General features: G+C 57.7%; 2 protein-coding genes across 3 annotated transcripts; one reads left to right on the top strand and one right to left on the bottom strand.

Annotated features, from left to right (window-relative positions):
* The first annotated feature begins 2,731 nt into the window (after positions 1-2,731).
* Positions 2,732-6,382, top strand: BTBD17 (BTB domain containing 17). Its single transcript, XM_009897967.2, has 3 exons — positions 2,732-2,828; positions 4,044-4,320; positions 4,751-6,382. The coding sequence occupies exons 1-3, from the start codon at positions 2,732-2,734 to the stop codon at positions 5,829-5,831; spliced, it is 1,455 nt and encodes a 484-aa protein (XP_009896269.2). The 3' UTR covers positions 5,832-6,382.
* Positions 6,383-7,393: 1,011 nt separating this feature from the next.
* DNAI2 (dynein axonemal intermediate chain 2) lies at positions 7,394-14,671 on the bottom strand. Of its 2 annotated transcripts, none has more exons than XM_054170744.1 (12): positions 14,489-14,671; positions 13,756-13,917; positions 13,534-13,655; positions 12,812-12,954; positions 12,065-12,178; positions 9,892-10,031; positions 9,545-9,667; positions 9,035-9,258; positions 8,664-8,799; positions 8,159-8,305; positions 7,807-8,022; positions 7,394-7,718 (listed from the first exon to the last, which is right to left on the bottom strand). In XM_054170744.1, the coding sequence occupies exons 1-12, from the start codon at positions 14,669-14,671 to the stop codon at positions 7,467-7,469; spliced, it is 1,962 nt and encodes a 653-aa protein (XP_054026719.1). In that variant the 3' UTR covers positions 7,394-7,466. The 2 variants fall into 2 exon arrangements, with proteins under 2 accessions (XP_054026719.1, XP_054026720.1); XM_054170745.1 differs by having other exon boundaries at positions 7,394-7,580; positions 7,840-8,022.
* Positions 14,672-15,695: the final 1,024 nt, after the last annotated feature.

Genomic DNA, 15,695 nt, shown 5'->3' with positions numbered 1-15,695 from the left:
TGGTGTCTTTGTCACTGTCGTGGGTAGCTGTGTCCTCTCCAGCACCCACAGCATGGCACAGCCTCTCTGGGTGCGAGGGACACAGGGTGTGGGCAGAGTGACGGAGACTGGTGTGGGCAGAGCTGCCAGCTGGCTCTTGGCTTCCTCAGGGACCAGAGATGGGTCACCTGGGGTGCTGTGCCAGCCCTGACTGTGGGCAGAGCTCGTCCCCACCCCAGAGCAATAGGAGTGTTAGTCTGCGTGCTTGGAGGACAGCTTGTGTCCCTCATGGTAGCCAAAGGTCTGTGTCACCAAGTCAAGGTACATCCATGTGTACCTGCCTGTGTCCACCAGCACAGCCCTGGCATGTAGAGGGCATGCTGATGGCTCAGGCTCAAGGGAAAGCCTGCCTGTGCCTCAGTTTGCCAAGAAGTACAGGGATGGGTGGGAAGACTGATGTCCCCCTGCCCGTCCCTGCGGTCACCTAGCCCCCTGAGTCCCACCCCTTCAGTGCCCTCCAGCTTGTGGGGCTGGCAGCAGCCACCTGGCACAGGTTGCTATGGTGAGCCAGCCCTCCACCGCCTCAACCATAATTACCAGGACCGGCAGAACTCCGTTTCTTCAGGTGCTGGAGGATGAATGGCCTGACCTCTGGTGAACCCCAGCATTGTCCCCGTGGTCCCCCATGGCCTGTGCCACATTACTCCATAGCTTGCTGATGCCTCCATGGGGAACACGAGAGTCCCTGGGCTGTAGGGTGCAGCCTGGGCTGGCACAGAGCGTGAAGCTGTTGTTCTGCAGGCAGGTGGTTAAATGAGGCATCAGTGGATGTGGTGAGCCATTAACTGGCTGTGACGCAGCAGGGGCCCCTGGAGTGCCCATCTGGAGTCCATGCTCTGCTTGCACCATGCTCTTGGGGTTCTCTTGTTCCATGGGGCCACAAAGCTTGAGCCCCTGGTGCACTGATGGCTGAGTGTCTTATCCCTAGCTCCTCCACCCGTGGGGCAGGGCCAGATGGGTGATCCCCACCCCCACCGGGAGCTGTGGCAACATCTGCCCACGCTCAACATCTGGAGATGCTGTTTAAGCCTGGGCTCACCCTCCCAGGCCATGGCTGTGCTCATTGATGGGGCTCCCTGGCCCCACATCCCCATCTTCTGCTCCCACGTGAGCCCAAATCTGTCCTCAGAAGACCTCACAAATGCACCCTGAGCCGTGGTGGTAGCACTGGGTGGCACCATGCCAGGGCTGGGCAAGCTGACGCAAAGGGGCAGATGGCTCATCACACCCTGCTCAGTCAGAGCCCCCTGCCTGGCACAGAGCCCTGGCCACCACTGTCCTACCCCACCACTAATGGCTGCCTTCTCCTTGTGAACCGCTTGCTCCCCATCCCACCGTCCATGGCATATTGTCCATCCCACTGCAGGTGCCAATGTTGGTAGTGATGGTGATGGCACAGCATGCCCCATCGGTCCTTGGTGGGCAGTGGGGTGTGAAATGTGTACCAGACATGCCATGCTGTCACCTCATCCAGCAGCTGAACACAAAGCTGTGGTACCGTGGGCACTGGCACCGATCCCATGCACCAGTGCTAATCCCATCAGCCCAGGCACTGGGTAACTGGGAAACAGCTAATATGCCACCTTGGCTCTGGCACTGCTGCATGCTGAAGGTCACAGCATCTCCCTTGTGCTGCCTGCTGTAGTGTGTGGGGTCCTTCTGCACCCTGATGTAACCTGGTGCAGTGTTCCTGGGGATAAGTAAAGCAGTAGGTGTCCTGCCTGGTATGGCAGTGTCTCACCACCTTCACAGGATGCCCATGTGGTGGGTAAGGAACTGCTGTGCTTGTCTGATCCAGGGTGTTGCTGTCTGTGAGGTCTGTCCCCATGGCTGGGGATCTTGGTCCTGGCTTCTCCTCATCCCATGGTGTCAGTGGCCCAAAAGTGGGGTGCAGACGCTTCCTGCTCCTATCCTGCTGGCTCAGCTGAATGCTCCTGCAGAGAGGGATGCCCATACACTGCAGCAGGATGAGGGGCACCCAGCATCATCCCCAGCCCCATGCCCAAGCTTCACTGGCCCTACATGTGGCACTGGGGCTACAGGGTGGGGGTGTGTGTGTCAAATACCACTCTGTCTGTATTGCAAAGCGTCTCAAGAGCCGTCGGGGTGGGCAAGGTGCCTGTGGAGGCCAGCACAGGGCACTCACACCTCACGGGGAGCCTCTTGGCTGCAAAGGCTGGGAAAAGGGCAGGCAGTTCCTGCCGGCAGCCCGGATGCCATGGTGATGGGCTGCTGCCGGCATGAATTACCCATGAGCCGGGGGGAGCTGGGGGGGAGCAGGGAGGCCACACCGAGCTGTGCCCTGAATGCAAAGCCCCTGCTGCTGCATCCCGGCAGCACAAAGGGCTGCGGCCATGCACAGATCTGCGGCATAGCATGGGGCTGTGGCACAGCATGGCAGTGCCCGTCCACAGTGGGAGAAGGTGGCAAATGGGGGATGCCCCTATGTGATGCGGTGTGGTGTGGCTTCACTGGGGCACCCTGGCATGCCACTCTGGGGTGTAGGGCTGAGGTTGGGGGTCAGGGTAGGATAGATGGGGGCTGGAAGCAGTTCCCTTGGTAACAGCTGGTCCCAGTTTCCACCAATCGATGTGGCGGCACGGGGCTGGGAGGGCTCCTGGCCTACATAAGCTCCAGGCAGACACTGTGTGCCCGTGCTGCGCTGGCACCCGGCAGATGCGCTTGTGAAGCCATGGCCAGGCTGACCGGTGCCCAGCCCGTGGCCACTCGCTGCTGGGGCTGTGCCACCGCTGCCTTCCTCCTCCTCCTCCTCCTCACTGTGCAAGCTGGTAAGGGCGATTGTGGCAGAGGGAGGCGTGGAGGGGTCAGTGTGTGGGGGTCCTGCTGTAGGGTGCCAGGATGGGGCTTGGCAGGGGTGTGAGTGTTTTGTGATGCCCATGGGAGGCTGAGCACAGCTTTCCACCAGCCCTCATGGCTCCTGGGGAGGGATGGATGTGGCTTCTGGATGTGCTGTGCCCTAGAGCTGTGCCCAGTGGTGCCCAGGAGGTGAGACTGCAGCTGTGCTCACCACTGTCTAGGGAAGGCTTGGTACTATGGGCAGTGATGTCCAGCCCCACAGGGTGAAGGGCTCCTGATCCCCTTCCCCATCCCTGCTCATCTGGGCTTAAGCCGGCACTTAATCCGCAAGATAGGATTTGAGAAAGATGGAGCCAAATTCACCCTGGGGAAGGATGCTCCATGGATAGGGTGGGAATTGTGCCGGGAATGAAGGAGAAGAGGAAAGGGAGGAAGACTCCTTGTGCCTACAGGAGCATGGAGACCCCTGTTTTCATGCCTATCCTCATGGGCATCCTGGCACGGCAGGGACACAGACATGGGGGGACAGTCACCCCACAGTGTGTGCCCAAGCTGGTGCCAGCTGCTGGATCTCAGCACACATAGCCAGAGTTAGGGAGGCCAGTTCACAATGGAAGTGAGGAGGCAGAGATGACACCAGGCACAGGTATGGCACAAGCAGGTCTGTGGCACTGACCCACAGTGATGCCAGGGCAGCTGATCTCCTCAGGCTGCTCACACTATGGGGTGGGTGCAGGGGCAGGGGCTGCCTGGCTCACCACACCTACAGGCTCTTGTGTGTCCCACATGTCAGTCTGGGATGCAGGGGATCAAGGGCAATGCCCAGGGCTTGCTCTGCCTCCAGTGGGGACAAAATTGGGACTGGCAGACTGGGTTGTGAGCCAGTGCTGCCTGGCACAGGGCCATTTCCCAGCAGATCCAAGCCTGGGACATGGTGGTCCTCGCCCTTCTGCTGCAGAAAAACATTTTTTTGGCTCCCCATGTCCCCTTGTCATCCACACACCCCCTTGGCACCAGCTGGCCCTTTGGCACTGGGGCGGGGAGAATTAGATGTGCAAACATCCAGGCTTCCCCAGCCCCCCCATTAACCACGCATTGCCCCACAGCCAGGCCCCACTCTGCTGCGCTCCAGCACCCTGTACCCTGGTTTTGGGGTGCAGCACTGGGACGATCCCATCTCCCCCCAGCCCAGAAAGCCGACCTTGCTGGCGATGGCCCTGCAGCCACCATCAACCACTCGCTGATGCTGCTGCAGCGGCTGCAGGAGCTGCTGCAGAACGGCAACGGCAGCGACACGGTGCTGCGGGTGCGCACGGCTGCCTCCGAGGAGGCCAAGGTCTTCCACACCCATCAGCTGCTGCTCAGCCTCCAGAGTGAGGTCTTTGAGAGCCTCCTGCGCAACCAGAGCGTCATCACCCTGCATGAGCCGCCTGAGACTGCTGCACTTTTTGAGAAGTTTATCAGGTACTTTGGGACCCCTGGGATGGGGACACCAGGAAAGATGCAACTCCCCTGGGGACCATGGGAAAAGCAAGGGATGGAAAGACCCAGAGGGAAACAGCCAGCGAGGGGAGATGGGATACTTGGAAGGATGCAGCCAAAGAGAGGGGATGTTCCCTTGGAGACAAGGACCCCATGGGATGGGCATGTTGGGAGGGATGTGGCCAAGGAGGAAGGATGTTCTCTGAGGTATCATGGGGATTCCACAGGATGGGGATCCCCAGAGGGATGCAGCCAAAGAGGAAGGATGCTTCCCTGGAGACCATGGGAGCCCCATGTGATGGGAATACCCACAGACATGCAGCCCAGGAGGGAGGATGCTCCCCTGGAGACTGCACTGGGCTGGGAAGGGGTTGTGGAGACACCAGTATCACCACCCCACACTCTGCCTCAGGTATCTGTACTGCGGGGGGGTCTCCATCCTGCTGCACCAAGCCATCCCCATGCACCAGCTGGCCAGCAAGTACCGGGTGTGGGGGCTGCAGCGTGGTGTGGCCGATTACATGAAGACACACCTGGCCAGCGAGTCCAGCCAGGGCCATGTGGTGGGCTGGTACCACTACGCCGTGCGCATCGGGGACGGGGCACTGCAGGAGAGCTGCCTCCAGTTCCTGGCCTGGAACCTCTCGGCCGTGCTGGGCAGCGCCGAGTGGAGCTCGGTGAGCGTGGAGCTGCTGCTGCTGCTGCTGGAACGCTCTGACCTGGTGCTGCACAGCGAGCTGGAGCTCTACACCGCCGTGGAGAGTTGGCTGAGCCGCCGGCAGCCCGAGGGGCCCGTGGCGGCACGGGTGCTGCGTGCCATCCGGTACCCCATGATCGCTCCCAGCCAGCTCTTCCGCCTGCAGGCGCAGTCGGCGGTGCTGGCACAGCACTATACCGCCGTGCAGGACCTGCTCTTCCAGGCTTTCCAGTTCCATGCTGCTTCCCCCCTCCATTTCGCCAAGTATTTTGACGTCAACTGCAGCATGTTCCTGCCCCGCAACTACCTCGCCCCCAGCTGGGGCTCCCAGTGGGTCATCAACAACCCGGCCCGGGATGATCGTAGCACCAGCTTCCAGACCCAGCTGGGTCCCAGCAGCCACGATGCCGGCAAGAGAGTGACCTGGAACGTCCTCTTCTCGCCGCGCTGGCTGCCCGTCAGCCTGCGCCCTGTCTACTCGGACTCGGTCTCGGCCGCCGTCCAGCCGGTGCGCCTCGAGGATGGTCGCCCGCGGCTGGTCATCACCCCGGCCATGAGCAGCCCCGACTTTGCCGGTGTCAGCTTTCAGAAGACGGTGCTGGTGGGCGTGCGGCAGCAGGGCCGTGTCCTGGTGAAGCACGCCTACAGCTTCCACCAGAGCTCCGACGAGACTGCCGACTTCCTCGCCCATGCCGACCTCCAGAAGCGCACCTCTGAGTACCTTATCGACAACTCCCTGCATCTCCACATCATCATCAAACCTGTCTACCACTCTCTCATCAAAGTGAAGAAGTAACAAGGCAGAACCAGGTCCTGACACCAGACTGTCTCAGCCCTGGCTGGGGGGCTCCCCCTTGATCCTCCTGCTTCTAGGTAGATGGAGGTCCCCATGCTGGGGGAACCCAGGACTGCTCTCCTCCACTCAGTCCTCCCTGGCTGTCCCCTTGCCACGTCCCACCCTCATTGCTGTCCCTGGGTGCCTTCAGGGACTTGGGGATGTGGGACACTGGGAGCCACCCTGCCCTGTGCAGGTGGTGCAGGAGGTGAAATATGCAGCCCGTGGGCACATCCTGGGCTTCCAAACCCCAGCAGGCAAGAAGATGTGATGCTGCCCCTGTGATGCCACTCTTGTGGCACCAAACTCCTACTGTGTGAGTAGTGAAGCCATGGCACTGGGTCTGGCTGTCAGAATGGGCAGCCTGGCAGCAGTACCCTGGAACTCAGGCTGCGGTGGGTGCCCTGGCTGCCTCCCCGGTGGAGGAGGCTTGGAGGGCACTGTTCCTGCTCATGGTGGGCAGCTGCCCCACCCCTGCCCAGCACCTGCCACATCCTTCCAAATAAAAGCAGAAAATGAGTGTGGGATGAATGGGGACATCTTTGGGGGCCCCTGTCCCTGGGGAATGGCAGTAGCTCATTGGACAGCAGTCACACCTTGGCTCAGCATGGTTCCTGTAGAAATGTCTTCCTTCTCTCTAGTCCAAGTCTCCCTCTTTCAGTTTCAGACCACCACCCCTTGTCCTGTTACTACAGGCCCTGCTAAAAGTCTGTCCCCAGCTTTCTTAGCTGCCCCTTTAGTACTGACAGGCCACCAGAAGGTCTCCCTGGAGCCTTCTCTTCTTCAGGCTGAACAACCCCAACTCTCTCAGTCTGTCTTCACAGGAGAGGAGTTGCACCTTTGGCTCATTCTAGTAGCAATGTCACCCGTGTGGTGGCCTCTTCCCTCTGCTGACAGCTGTGCTGTGGGGGAGCACAACCAGCATCTGGTTAATAATTAACTGAGGGGTGAGCAGCTCAGGGCTCCAGCCAGGCTGTGTTTACGCAGTGCTGATAACCCAGCCCTGGCACCACAGGCATCCCATGCAGGGGTGGCAGCAGCTGGGCTTTGCTCAGCATGGGGGCTTTGCTCAGCATCATTCTGCAGCTGCAGAGGGGCATGGTGCTGCCCCGGGATCCTGCCACCAGCCACCCAGCTCTGCTCTGCTCCTCTGGTTGGGGATACACTGAAGGTCACCCTGCTGCCGTGGGCACTGCCCACTGTGGTGGGTAGGTGGCTTTGATCCGTGGCCTGGTCCAAGGAGGGGAGATGAAGAGGGAGAGGATGCAGCTTTCCCACCCTTTGCTCAACCCTGCTGTGACAAAACAGGAAACGTGACGTAGCAAACTCCTGTTTATTCACCCTCAAGGAAAAAAACTGATCAGGAGGGCAAAGGGCCAGGGAGCCTCTGTGACCAGCATGAGGGGCTCTGTGTGACACACTAGTCCTGTCCTGGCTATGGCTCCTGCAGAGGGGACAGGCACGGGGTCAAGGAGCAGTGTGGCTCTCTCCATTGTCATCACACCAAGGCAAAGACCCCACAAGCTCTGCCCGGCTCAGGGCCAGCAGCCTCACCCCCCATGAGCCACCAGCTCTAGCAAAGAGGGGGAAGGTGACTCAAAGCTGAAGTGCACTGACCTTGGCAGCATGCTCCTCCTTCTCCTTCTCCTTCTCCTTCTCCTTCTCCTTCTCCTTCTCCTTCTCCTTCTCCTTCTCCTTCTCCTTCTCCTTCTCCTTCTCCTTCTCCTTCTCCTTCTCCTTCTCCTTCTCCTTCTCCTTCTCCTCCTCGTCCCTGGGCAGCTGGCTCTCTTTCCCCTCTTCTGCCTCTTCCCCCTGTGCATCCACCTCCTCTCTCTTGAGGTCTTTCACCTGAAAGGCAGAAGCTGACTCCTGTCCCCTGCCCCAGGCCAGCGAGTCCCTGCTGCAGTTTGTTGCCAGTCTGTCCCACCCCTGGTACCTTGCCATGCAGCTGCTGGGGCTCTCCTCGTGCCCTCTCTGCTTCAATGACCTCAAAGAACTCCCTGCGGGCACGGTCCAGGACCTCCTGGGGACTCTCCTGCAGCCTCTCCTCCACCTCTGTGCCCTGTCCCTCTGACCTGGTGCGCTCCTTCAGCCGCATTTCCCGGTGCCGGGCCTCCAGGATCTTCTCCCGCTTTGTCTCCCGCTCAAACATCTAGGGCAGAAGAGGTGCTGAGGGGAGCAGGGGACCGCAGGGGACAGCTCCCCAGGGCTCACTGGCAGAGTGTGCCAGCAGCATGGCAGCAGTGCCATGACCTGGCCCAGCAGCTTGCAGCTCAAAGCAGACGTACAGCAGTGGCCAGGTTCTTCTCGTTCCTCTGCAGGGTGCAGAGCCCAGAGGAGATTTCCAGCAGGGTGACAGTGCCCAGCTTGGAGCCACAGCCAATGACACGTCCGTTGTCCTGCAGGCGCAGGCTGGACAGGGGCTCGTCGCAGACCTAGGGAGGGAAGATGGGGCAGTGGTGGCACTTAGCCCCGAGGTGACACCCTGCAGGGGCAGTCAGGCAGGATGAGCTGACAGAGGCAGATCCACAGCTGCCAGCAAGAGGAGCCTACATGGAAATGTTTTGGGTACAGCAGGCTCCAGACACAGCTCAGGAGAGCTGCTGCTTGATGGAGCTTTGCCCAAGCAGGATGGGACCCCATCCCCTGTCTCTGTGGCTAGCAGATCTGCCCAGCACTCTGCTGCCAGTGCTGGCTGGGGGGTACCCCTATCCCTCTCTCAGGGTGGGGGACCCAGAGCTTCTGGAGACACAACCTTCAGGGTGAGGGACCCAGAGCTTCTGGAGACACAACCTTCAGGGTGAGAGAAGGGTCCTTCTGCTTGAAGAGGAAGTCCCAGACATCTAGGGTGCCATCTGATCTGCTGGTGAAGAAGACAGCTGGCCGCACAGTGCTCCAGCACCCGTCTGTCAGGTAGGAAAGGTGGTACCTGCCAGCAGACCCAACACAGCAGGGATGGGCTTGTGGCTCCCATCCCTCTGACCAACAGCCAAGATCCCAGGCCTGAGCACCCCCCATTCCAGCACCCTTGGCCACGCTGACGTTATTCTGCCTTGATTGTCCCACCACCTCCTGCCTGACCAGAACAGACCAGACTTTGCTGGTCCCCTGCCCCAAACATACTCTTCCATAAAGAAGAAGGGCAAACACAAGGCAATACCTACTTTGTGCTCATAATTGATGATTCCTTGGTCTCCTCTGACCAGATCCGAGCAGTCCAGTCACCAACTGTCAGGAAGACTTTGGGGTAGAAAGGGTTCCTGGCCAGAGCATAGACAGGTCCATGGTGGCCACTGTAGGTGCTGGTGATTTTTTCAGCAGGTGTCTTGGCCTTGCGGTTGCAGACAATGATGATGCCCTGCTCTGTGCCAACCATGAACTTGGTGGGCTGAGGGGGGGAGCAGGAGAGAGCAGCCATCAGCAGGCTGGCAAAAAGGCTGTGCAGCCAGTGCCTGGGGAGAATGGAGCCTTGGGACCCACTATGACTTGGAGATCTAGAGGCCATCAAGACCCTGTGCTTTGGGAGAACCTCTGCTCCTAAGTCTTTAAGAGGGGTGAGAACATGCTGCCAGCTGCAGCACAGTGCTCTGGGTCATTCTGGGCATCAGATGCTGTGCCTCTGGAGCTCTGCCCATAGTGAGTAAAGGGCACAGCCTGCCCAGCTGAAGGCTCACCATGGTGGGCTCAAACTCCAGCGTGACAGCACCAAGGGCGTTCTCCAGCAGCCCTCTCCGCGTGGTGTCCAAGACCAGTGTCTCGGTGGGCTCGGAGAGCTTGCGGATGTCCCACCACAGCACCTGCAGGGACAAGCAGTGGGAGGGGGCTGCAGGGGCTGCTCACAGCTCAGCCATGGGTGCTGAGGAGCCAAGCAGCTGCCCTGTGCCAACCTGTGCTGCCAGCCCAGGGACCTTGTTCTCATGCTGTCGTGGCTGGCGAGGGGCAGAGCAGGCAGAAGCTCTTTTGGTTGCCAGTGAACTCCCTGTGTGAGTGCCCAGCACACTGCCCTGCCCCTGCCCTTTACCTGCCCATCGGTGGAGGCAGAGAAGCATTCGGTGCCTGTTTTGGACTGCAGCCAGATGGCTCCATACACAGGGTCCCTGTGGCTGAGCTCCACGGTGGACACCTCCACAGGCAGTCCCCCTTTCCTGGTGTCCCAGTAAGCTGGGCAGGAAAAGAAGCTGTTACAATCTGCAGCAGTTGCCTTGCCCGTCTCCTCTGCTTGCCACAATTCCTGAGATGATGCCCCACTATCCAAGCCAGAACAGGGAGCAAATCGTAGCTGGTGCTCTCCCTCCACTTCCCAGCCCCAGAGTCATAGAGTCATGGAATCATTTGGGTTGGAAGAGACCTTCAAGATCACTGAGACCAGCTGTCAGCTCAGCACTGCCAGGTTACCACTAAACCATGTCACTCAGCACATCTACACAGCTTTTCAATCCTTTAAGGGACAGGGACTCCAGCCCTGCCCTGGGCAGCTTGTTCCAGGGCTTGACAACCCTTTGGGGGAAGGAATTGTTCTGAATGTCCAACCTAAACCTCCCCTGGGGCAACTTGAGACCGTTTCCTCTTGTCCTATCAAAAGAACCATGCCTGTGCCCCTCAGGGATGCCTCTCCCGAGTGCTAATGCAATTTGCACCTTCTGCAAACACCCAGCTGGCTGGTGGTAATACACTCAATAGCATTTCCTGAGCCATCCTGACAGATGCACTTCAAATCCCAGAGACAATAAATCTTCCCTGGCTTCCCCCCAGCTCTGCACAAGGGCTTTCAGCAGGACCAGACACAGTCTAAGCAACCCTCGGCTCCTTGTCAGCTCCAAACAGCAGCTCTGACTCTCAACGCAGCTAAAAACCAGCCTGTGTGACCTGGCCCTGGCTGTGCTGTCCTGCGTGCCCGAAGGGCGCTGTCTAACCAAGGCAGGTTCTCGCTGGAGAGCATCCACCATCCTTTTGTCCTCCCCTACGTCTGAGGGCAAGCCCCAGCGCAGGGCTGGCCGTGGTGCAGCGGAGATCAGGCACTGAGCCGCACACGCTCGTTCTTGCTTACTGCTAATTAGGCAATTGGACGTGACGGGGTGCGCTGTGCTGGGCCACGGATACAAGCCTGGGGAGCACTGGGGAGAACTGGGGGAGGTGCCTCCCCTCCATCACCTGCGGAGCGTGCAGGGACAGCCCATGAAGCACGTCCTGTCAGATCTGATTGCTGCTGCCAACAGCCAGGAAAAACATTACAATGAGAGCAATTAAATCAAAGGGCTCCCGTGGCCAAGTAAATAACAGAGCTGTAAACGAAGCTGGCAGAGAGGGCACCTTTCCCAAGCACTTGAAACAACAGCACGAGAACGATTTAGTGGATGAAACAATGGCAGCTCTCCGGGCTTTTGCCATCTGAAGATAGGGGATGGGGGTAAGGAGGGAGCACAGCATGTGTGCTGCTCAGCCTCCTGATCAGAAACAGAGAATCATCAAATATTTTTGGTTGGAAGAGACCTTTAAGCTCATAGAGTCCAACTGTTAACCCAGTACTGCCAGGTCACTACTAAACCATGTCCCTCAGCACTACATCTGCATGGCTTTGATGTCCCTCCAGAGACTGGGACTCCACCACTGTACTGGGCAGCCTGTTCCAGGGCTTGACAACCCATTTGGGGAAGGAATTGCTCCTAATGCCCAGCCTAAACCTCCCCTGGTGCAAGTAGAGGCCATTCTCTCTTGTCTCATTGCTTGTTCCTTGGGAGAAGAGTCTGACCCTACTTGCCCCTGCCTCCTTTCAGAAAGCTGTAGACAGCAAGAGGGTCTCCCTTCAGTCTCCTTTTCTCCAGGCTAAACAACCCCCAGGCCCCTCAGCCACTCCTCACAGGAGCTGTGCTTCATTGCCCTTCTTTGGACATGCTCCAGCACCTTCCTGGGAAGAGGGGCCCAAAACTGAAAACATCTCTTGCTGTGACTGCAGCTGCCTCACTGCCCCATGTGCTCACCAAGGGCTCCCAGGCACATTGTCCCCTCCTCCCTGGGGACCTGCTCAGGTGAGCACATTCCTGTCCTCCACACAAAACCCCCCAGGCTCCAGGCCATGCAGCTGCAGCACTGGTAGTGCTTTGCCCTTTGTGAGTGTGGCAGCACTGGAACCAGGCTCTTCTGAGTTAAAATGAAGCCTCATTAGTGTCACCTCATGCCTAATCCATCTTCCTTACCCATCTGCCCGTTGTAGCATCCTCCCAGCAGGATGTGTGAGTCCTTGGGGTTGTATTCCAGAGTCACAAGAGGGGATGATGGCTTGAGAATGAGCTCCGGATTTTTGGGGTTTTCTGCCAAAAAGGGATGAGCAAAGAGCAAAGTGCCAAGGCAGTTTGGAGGGCAAGCAGAGCAGACTCCCAGTGCCTCACCCTGCTCCTCCATGCCCAGCTCCCTGCCATGCATATGGTGCTTGCCCAGCCATGCTGTGGGAGGTGGCCATGTCACCAGGATGCTGGAGAATGGAGTTGCCCTGTCCTGTTCTGCCATCCTGTGGACAGACCCCTGGTACCCCAACCCCTTTTACCCCAATCCCTCTTTGTGTTTTTTACTCCAAAATATAGCAGCTCTTTGAGAGTCTTTGACAGAACAGGCTTGTGCTGCCTCTTTCTTTCTTTCCCAAGTTCAGGTGAACAATACAAAGACAGGAACCACATTAAGAGCAGCATGGCTCCGCTGCCTGTTGTGGTCACAGGCGCTTTAGCTCATGAAGTCATGCAGTGGGATTTTAGCAGTGGTTTTCCACCTGTTGGCCAGCTTTCAGGTCACATTTCTCCCCTTCTCTGCATTGATCTGCGGGCAAAGCAGAAACCAAACCCCTGTTTACCCCCTCTGGAGGGCTGTGAGGTTTCATTATGCTCTTTGAAGACACAAAGTGCTTCCGCAGTGGCAGCATTACTGACTGGTGATGCTTCCCTTCCCCTTACCAAGGTCCCAGATGTAGGAGTCAAAGCTCATGTTGTTCATGTTTTGCTGGAACTCCAGGCTGCAGTAAGCTACTGCCAGTTTCATGCATGTGTCAGGGTACCAGGAGAGATGAGTGGCTGTCCTCTTGGTTATGTTTGGGTCCCTTTTTGATAAGAGGACATCAAAGAACGATGTTAGCTTGCTAACAGCTCTGTCCCGCTGTGGCATGCCTGTCTCCCGGCGGAAGCTGTGGGAACCCCAATTAAAACAAGCTGCAGCCCTTGAGCATCGAGTGCAGGAAATGTTTCTCTTGTGGGTTGGGTAAGGGGAGAAGGGTTGATGATTTAATAAACTCTTTCCAGTTATACATTTCTAAGAATCCAATTGTGTTACTGGACCTGATTTCTAGAAATGACCTAAGAGCCCCTGCTGACATTTGGAAATAATCTTAGAGGCACCAAAAAAAAAAGAGTGAAAAATAAATCCTGTCCAGAGCCCTGCTAGAAGATGCTCAGAGCTGCATCTGTCCATGGGCTGTGCTGCCTATCTCTAAAGCGCCCAGGCAGGGAGGGGAGGAATAGATGGAGATATGGAGAAGAAGGGCTGCAGCAGGTCTCATTTCCCCATGAACTGCTCTGGCACTACTCTAAAGCCACTGGCTCTTCCAACTCCTTTGCCTCCAAAGGCAATTTAACAAGCAATAGCCCACTGTGGATCTGGAGAGACCAGCTGGTTATGCTACCTGATGAAGTTGATGGTTTTTGCAAAGGGAGTCTCATATTCCATCTCCACCATCTCCTCCTCTCCAAAGTACTCCTCATAGATGTTGACGGTGTTGTTCTGCCTGACGCAGTGCTCCATCAGCTGCAAGGGAAGCACAGGCTGAGGCTGTGCTGCTGAGGGAACCGCCAGCAGGTGGGCACAGGGAGTGGGAGGCAAGGAGGGAGGACAAGTAGGGCCTTACGGTGCTGAGGTGCATGATGGTGTTGACGTAGTTTTCATCTTTCTCCACTTTCTTCCTGAAGCGGGAAGTTTGTTCTGCCTCTTGTGGCTTGATGTCTTTGGGCCACCCACCCTCTACATGGTTGATACCACGGGATTCCACCTTCACACTCTCAGTGTTAACCTGGGGGTGGCAGAGAGAAAAGTGTGGAGGAAAGAGTTCAGTGAAAGTTATGAAGATAATGAGGGGACAGGAATAGCAGCCTGAGGAGGAAATGAGAGACCTGGAGCTGGGCAGCCTGGAGAAGAGTCGACTGAGAGGGGATGTTCTCAATGCTGATCAGTAAAGGGTGGGGAACAAAAGGATGAGGCTGGACTTTTCAGACAAGGGGCAATGGGCACAAACTGGAAACCAGAAGGTTTCATCTGAACGTGAGGAGAAACGCTTTTGCTGTGAGGGTGCTGGAGCCCTGGAGCAGACTGCCCAGAGAGGTTGTGGAGTCTCCTTCTGTGGAAGGATTCCAACCTGCCTGGACATCATGATGCTGGGCAACCTGTTGTGTGTGACCCTGCTTTAGCAGGGTGTTTGGAGGAGCTGATTTCCAGAGGTGCCCTCCAGACCCTACCATGCTGAAGATTCAGGGATTCTGTGACAGCAGAGCAAGAGCCCCAGATGAAAAGGTGCAAACCATCCCTTTCTCCCCTTGCTACGGTGCTGCCTGGGAGGCCCTTCATGCCTGGCAGGCAGCTCTCACCTCATGCTCTGACATTTCGCTGCTGTGCTGGACAGAGCTGTCCACAGGGTTCCTGAGGATGAAGCTGCTGGCCATGCTGGGGTCCGGGGGGATGTCCACCATCACCTTGGCCGGCCGGTCGGAGAAGCAGCAAGGCCGCCCAAACTCGCTGCGCTTCCGCGTGTACACGAAGGAGATCTCCATGGTGGCCCTGCCAGGGACGCCTGGAAGTGGACAGATGTGCTCAGGGACCCCCCGGCCCCGGCTGTCCCGCTGCGGCCTGGCCTCACCGGCAGCCTCCGGCAGGGCCGCGTCTGCCGTTGCTCGGCGACGCTCGAGGGGAGCCACGTGACACACGCCGCCATCTTGAGGCGGGCAGGGCGGCGGTATCACGTGACGGCCGCTGCCGGCCGCCGCCATCTTGGGAAGGGCAGCCCCAGGCTGATGAGGGGGCTGCAATTAGCAGGGAAAGCTGGAGTGGTACTGGATCTGCTGCCTCCAGTGTGGGGGTGGAAACCAGCTTGGGCTCCATCTCTGTGCTTCGGGTCTGGGCCGTGGGGCCGGGTCTAGATGCCTGGCTAATGGCATCAAGTTAGGCCAGGGGAGGGTGAGGTTGGACATTAGGAAAAACTTCCACTGAAAGGGTTCTCAAAGACTGGAACAGGCTGCCCAGGGAAGTGGTTGAATCTCTGGATGTAGTGGAAAGCTGTCTAAATATGGTCCTCAAGGGTATGGTGTAGTAGAGGTCCTGGTAGAGTTAGTAATGGCTGGACTTAATGATCTTAGAGGTCTTTTCCAACCATAGTGATTCTGTGATTTTGTCTCTTTAAGCCCCCGCCCTGATTCTGAATCACCCAATGGCTTGGGTTAAAGGTATCTTTCAAGGGCATTTACTCCAACCCCATTACAGTTATCAGGGACGTCTACAACTAGCACAGGTTGCTCAGAGTTCCAGACAACCTGACCTGGAATGGTTCCAGGGATGGGGCATCTAGCACCTCTCTGGGCAACCTGAGCCAGGGTACTCACCACCCTCAGTGTCAAACATTTCTTCCTTCTCTCTAGTCTAAACCTCTCTTTTAGTTTCATCACTTGTCACCTAATCATCCTTTGTCCCACCACAACAGGCCCTGCTAAAAACTCTGTCTCTCCTTCTTGTGGGCCCCTTTAAGTACTGAAACTACAGGCGCTGGCTCAGCCCAGAAACCTCTTGAGAAGGAGATAAGTT

This window comes from Dryobates pubescens, chromosome 20, assembly GCF_014839835.1.
Source record: "Dryobates pubescens isolate bDryPub1 chromosome 20, bDryPub1.pri, whole genome shotgun sequence".
NCBI classification, from domain to species: Eukaryota; Metazoa; Chordata; class Aves; order Piciformes; family Picidae; genus Dryobates; species Dryobates pubescens.
The sequence above is the reverse complement of the archived record's forward strand: the minus strand, read 5'-3'. Positions and strand labels throughout refer to the sequence as shown.